The following is a 3,496-nucleotide window of genomic DNA, read 5'->3' as shown; positions in this document are numbered from 1 at the left end:
CAAATAAGAGAAAAATTTCTTTTCTCTTAATATTGTGTGAGTTGTAGCACTATCCAAAAGGCATAAATCGTCATTACTCATCTTGGATCCAATTAAAAACTGGGGAATCTTATTTTCTTCATAAAAAAATAAAAGTACACCATGAGAAATACGGAAAAACTAACAACGCCAACAACAACATAAGACAACTTAGGTACTACTTGAAAATAAAAACTTTAGAACGAGACAAAAAAAATACTGAAAATAAAAATAACATAATTGAATTCCCCAGTAAAATGATCAAACTTTAGTTTTGATTTCCAAATGAGTCTTCAACTTCTAAATGAGTAAGATCATCGAGGCCTTGAAAATCATCATCATTCAAAGCAAGATTTGCCTCGGCATTGTCATCATTTTTATTTGAAGGCCCTACCTCAAAATCATTTTTAAAGGTCAAGTGAGACTTCACTAGGGCATTAGCTGAAGATGCTCCAACATTATTTGTCTTTCTTTTGATGGAGTTTTGATAAAGCCTGACAAAATGATCAGGTGCACGACATTCAATTTTTCAATGACCTTTCATGCCACAATGGTGATAGTTACCGCTTTTGCCTCTTGAAGGATTGTTTTGAGAACCCATATTGTTCTCGCGTTTGCCATGACCACCACGATGACGACTATTATATCGTCTTTTACCATTGCTATGCCCATGTACATTCATATGGCTATGACTATTATTCTGTCTTTTTCCAGACCTATCACGTCTAACTGCCATATTCGCTTTAGGAAGCGGAGCTGACCCTGTGGGACGGGCTTCATGATTTTTCAGCAAAAGAGTATTATGTTGCTCAGCTACCAGAAGGCATGAGATCAATTCAGAATACTTTTCAAAACCCCTTTCACGGTATTGCTGCTATAATACCATATTTGAGGCATGAAAAGTCGTAAGAGTCTTTTCCAACAAATCCTCATCATTCATAACATCCCCACATAATTTTAATTGGGAATTTATTTGAAATATAGCAGAGTTATGCTCACTTACGGTCTTAAAATCTTGCAACCGTAAGTGCATCCACTCATATCGAGCCCTTGGCAATACCGTAGCCTTAAGGTGATCATACCTTTCCTTCAGGCCAGTCCACAATTCAAGTGGATCTTTCACTATTAAATATTCAACCTTCAAACCTTCATCCAAATGATGACAAAGGAAAATCATGGCCTTCGCTTTGTCCTGGATCGATGCCTCATTACCCTGAGTAATGGTGTCACCAAGGCCTTTAGTAGCTAAGTGAATCTTAGTATCGAGAACCCAAGATAGGTAATTCTTTCCAGAAATGTCAAGTGCCACAAACTCAAGCTTTGACAAATTCGACATAGTGAAAACTATCAAATAAGATAAATAAATCACAAATAATTAAGATAATAGTGAAAATGAATAAATGGATAAAAGCATTACGAATGTTTAAACTCTGTTGTCATAATACATATAGTGGTAATGATGACCCTAATCTATTTATTAGTACTTATGCATATTTCAAAACGTAAAGTTACGTATTTTGTCAAACCACAATTTCTATAAATGAAGACAAAATATTGATAATAATATAGGTTTAAGGTGATGACTTATGATGCCAATAACTAGCAATTTATCATGTTTGTCCATAGTGTAGTGTGATTCATAATGATCACTAATCACGATAACAATTTTGACTTAATTCACACAGTACAATTGATGTGAGGCTAGAAACTCGTGTTTTAGCCATAATATTACATTTAAATTACTACATTTTTACGTGTGCTTAAGCTCAAACAATAGTGAATTACACTTAGTACGTGTTTTATGCCTTGCAGGAAGTGATCCCGAATTCAAAAGTTAATTTGGAGCTAAATCGATCAATCTGGAGCTTTGAAGTCTGAGTAAAATCCCAATACATTAAGCCAGGATCGTGTTCGGAGGTCGTGTACAAAGTGTGGATGTCAAAAGAGGATTAAATTATTTCACTCTGGGAAATTTAACTGCTACGCCGCACAGCACGCCGCAGCGTGTGCCGCGTCTATGGAATCTTCTGACAGAAACAGCTCTCTGAACTTCCCCACTACCGCGTTGCACAGTGCGTCGCAGCCTGCGACGCTCCTGTGCAAATTTTATAGAGCCAAGTCCTATTTCGCGCAGGAAAGGGTGTTTCGTCTTGGACCGACCCTACTTGGTATAAATACATATAAAAATGCTATTTGAGGACTTTTTAACACATCGGAGACCTAGGGAGACTATTTTTGGAAGGGAGAAGTCGTTTTGGACAATTTCCGGAGGAGATTATCATCGAATGCTTCATTCCTTCATCTTTACTTTGTAAATTAATTATGCAAATTCTTTGGGAAATTATTACTATGAGCATGAGTAGCTAAATACCTAATCTAGGGTTTTGATGGAACCTATTGGAAGATGTTTTTCTTGTTATGTTAATATAGATTTGCCATAGTGTTATCTCTGTTTGTTCAACTATATGCTTATTGTTGTTGATTGAAGAGCCTTCAATTAGTTGTTCCTATTTAGGGTGCATTACTCGAAAGAGAGTGCATATTTAGATAGTTTTTGAACATCATCATTCCAAACGTATATGAGGGATCAATACGAAGGGTTTAAAGGTGGGATTAGGGATAACGAAACCTTGGGTGTGATCTAAGTGAGCTGTACTTAAAAGCTAGCTTGCGTAATTTGGGAGAATATTTCTAGTATATTATTGTAATTACTCGGGAAAGAGATACAACAGTCAGAGTGATCATGATCGATAGAGAATACTTAGGCAAATTTATAACAAACATAGCGGAAAGGATTCCGACAATAGGGAAAATCAGAACCTTAGATCGTTCCCATTCTTGCTTACAAACTGCTTATAGTTAGTTCTTAATTACTCATTTTTATTACGTAATATTTAGTTAATAAACATCCAATTTGTTACTCAAATATCTCTGAAGATTGAATACGTGAATTTCTGTAAGTTCAATAGCTGTGATTGATAAGTTAATTCCCTGTGGGATTCAACTCCGGACCTGTTAACCGGAATATATTTGTAGCGACCGCTTTGTCCTTTTTATAAGGCATAGTTGGGCGTGCTCAGATTTTGGCGCCGTTGCTGGGTGTCACGATCCAAATTTTTCCATCGTCCGGACCGTGATGGCGCCTAACATTGCACTCGCTAGGAAAGCCAATATTGTGGAATATTTCGCCTTTTTGCTTTATCTTTTAACAATTTACAGGTTAACAAAAGTAAATAAGCAGAATAAATACAAAAGCACAGAATTTAACAGATTATCTTAATACTAATATCGAAACTGTAATAAAACTCCACCCAGAACTGGTGTCACAACTCACGAACAAACTACGAATACTACAAACAATGGTCTGAACAAAGATATATACATCTGTCTCGAAAGTAGATAAAACAGAAAAGAAATAGGATAGAAGGGGACGCCAGGGCTTGCGGACGCCTGCAGGACTACCTTGGGTCTCCAATGG

General features: G+C 36.5%; 1 protein-coding gene across 1 annotated transcript; it reads right to left on the bottom strand.

The window, feature by feature from the left end:
- Positions 1–547: 547 nt before the first annotated feature.
- Positions 548–1,354, bottom strand: LOC142182018 (uncharacterized). Its single transcript, XM_075255801.1, has 2 exons — positions 1,022–1,354; positions 548–892 (listed from the first exon to the last, which is right to left on the bottom strand). The coding sequence occupies exons 1-2, from the start codon at positions 1,352–1,354 to the stop codon at positions 548–550; spliced, it is 678 nt and encodes a 225-aa protein (XP_075111902.1).
- Positions 1,355–3,496: the final 2,142 nt, after the last annotated feature.

This window comes from Nicotiana tabacum, chromosome 6 (genome assembly GCF_000715075.1).
Source record: "Nicotiana tabacum cultivar K326 chromosome 6, ASM71507v2, whole genome shotgun sequence".
NCBI classification, from domain to species: Eukaryota; Viridiplantae; Streptophyta; class Magnoliopsida; order Solanales; family Solanaceae; genus Nicotiana; species Nicotiana tabacum.
The sequence above is the reverse complement of the archived record's forward strand: the minus strand, read 5'-3'. Positions and strand labels throughout refer to the sequence as shown.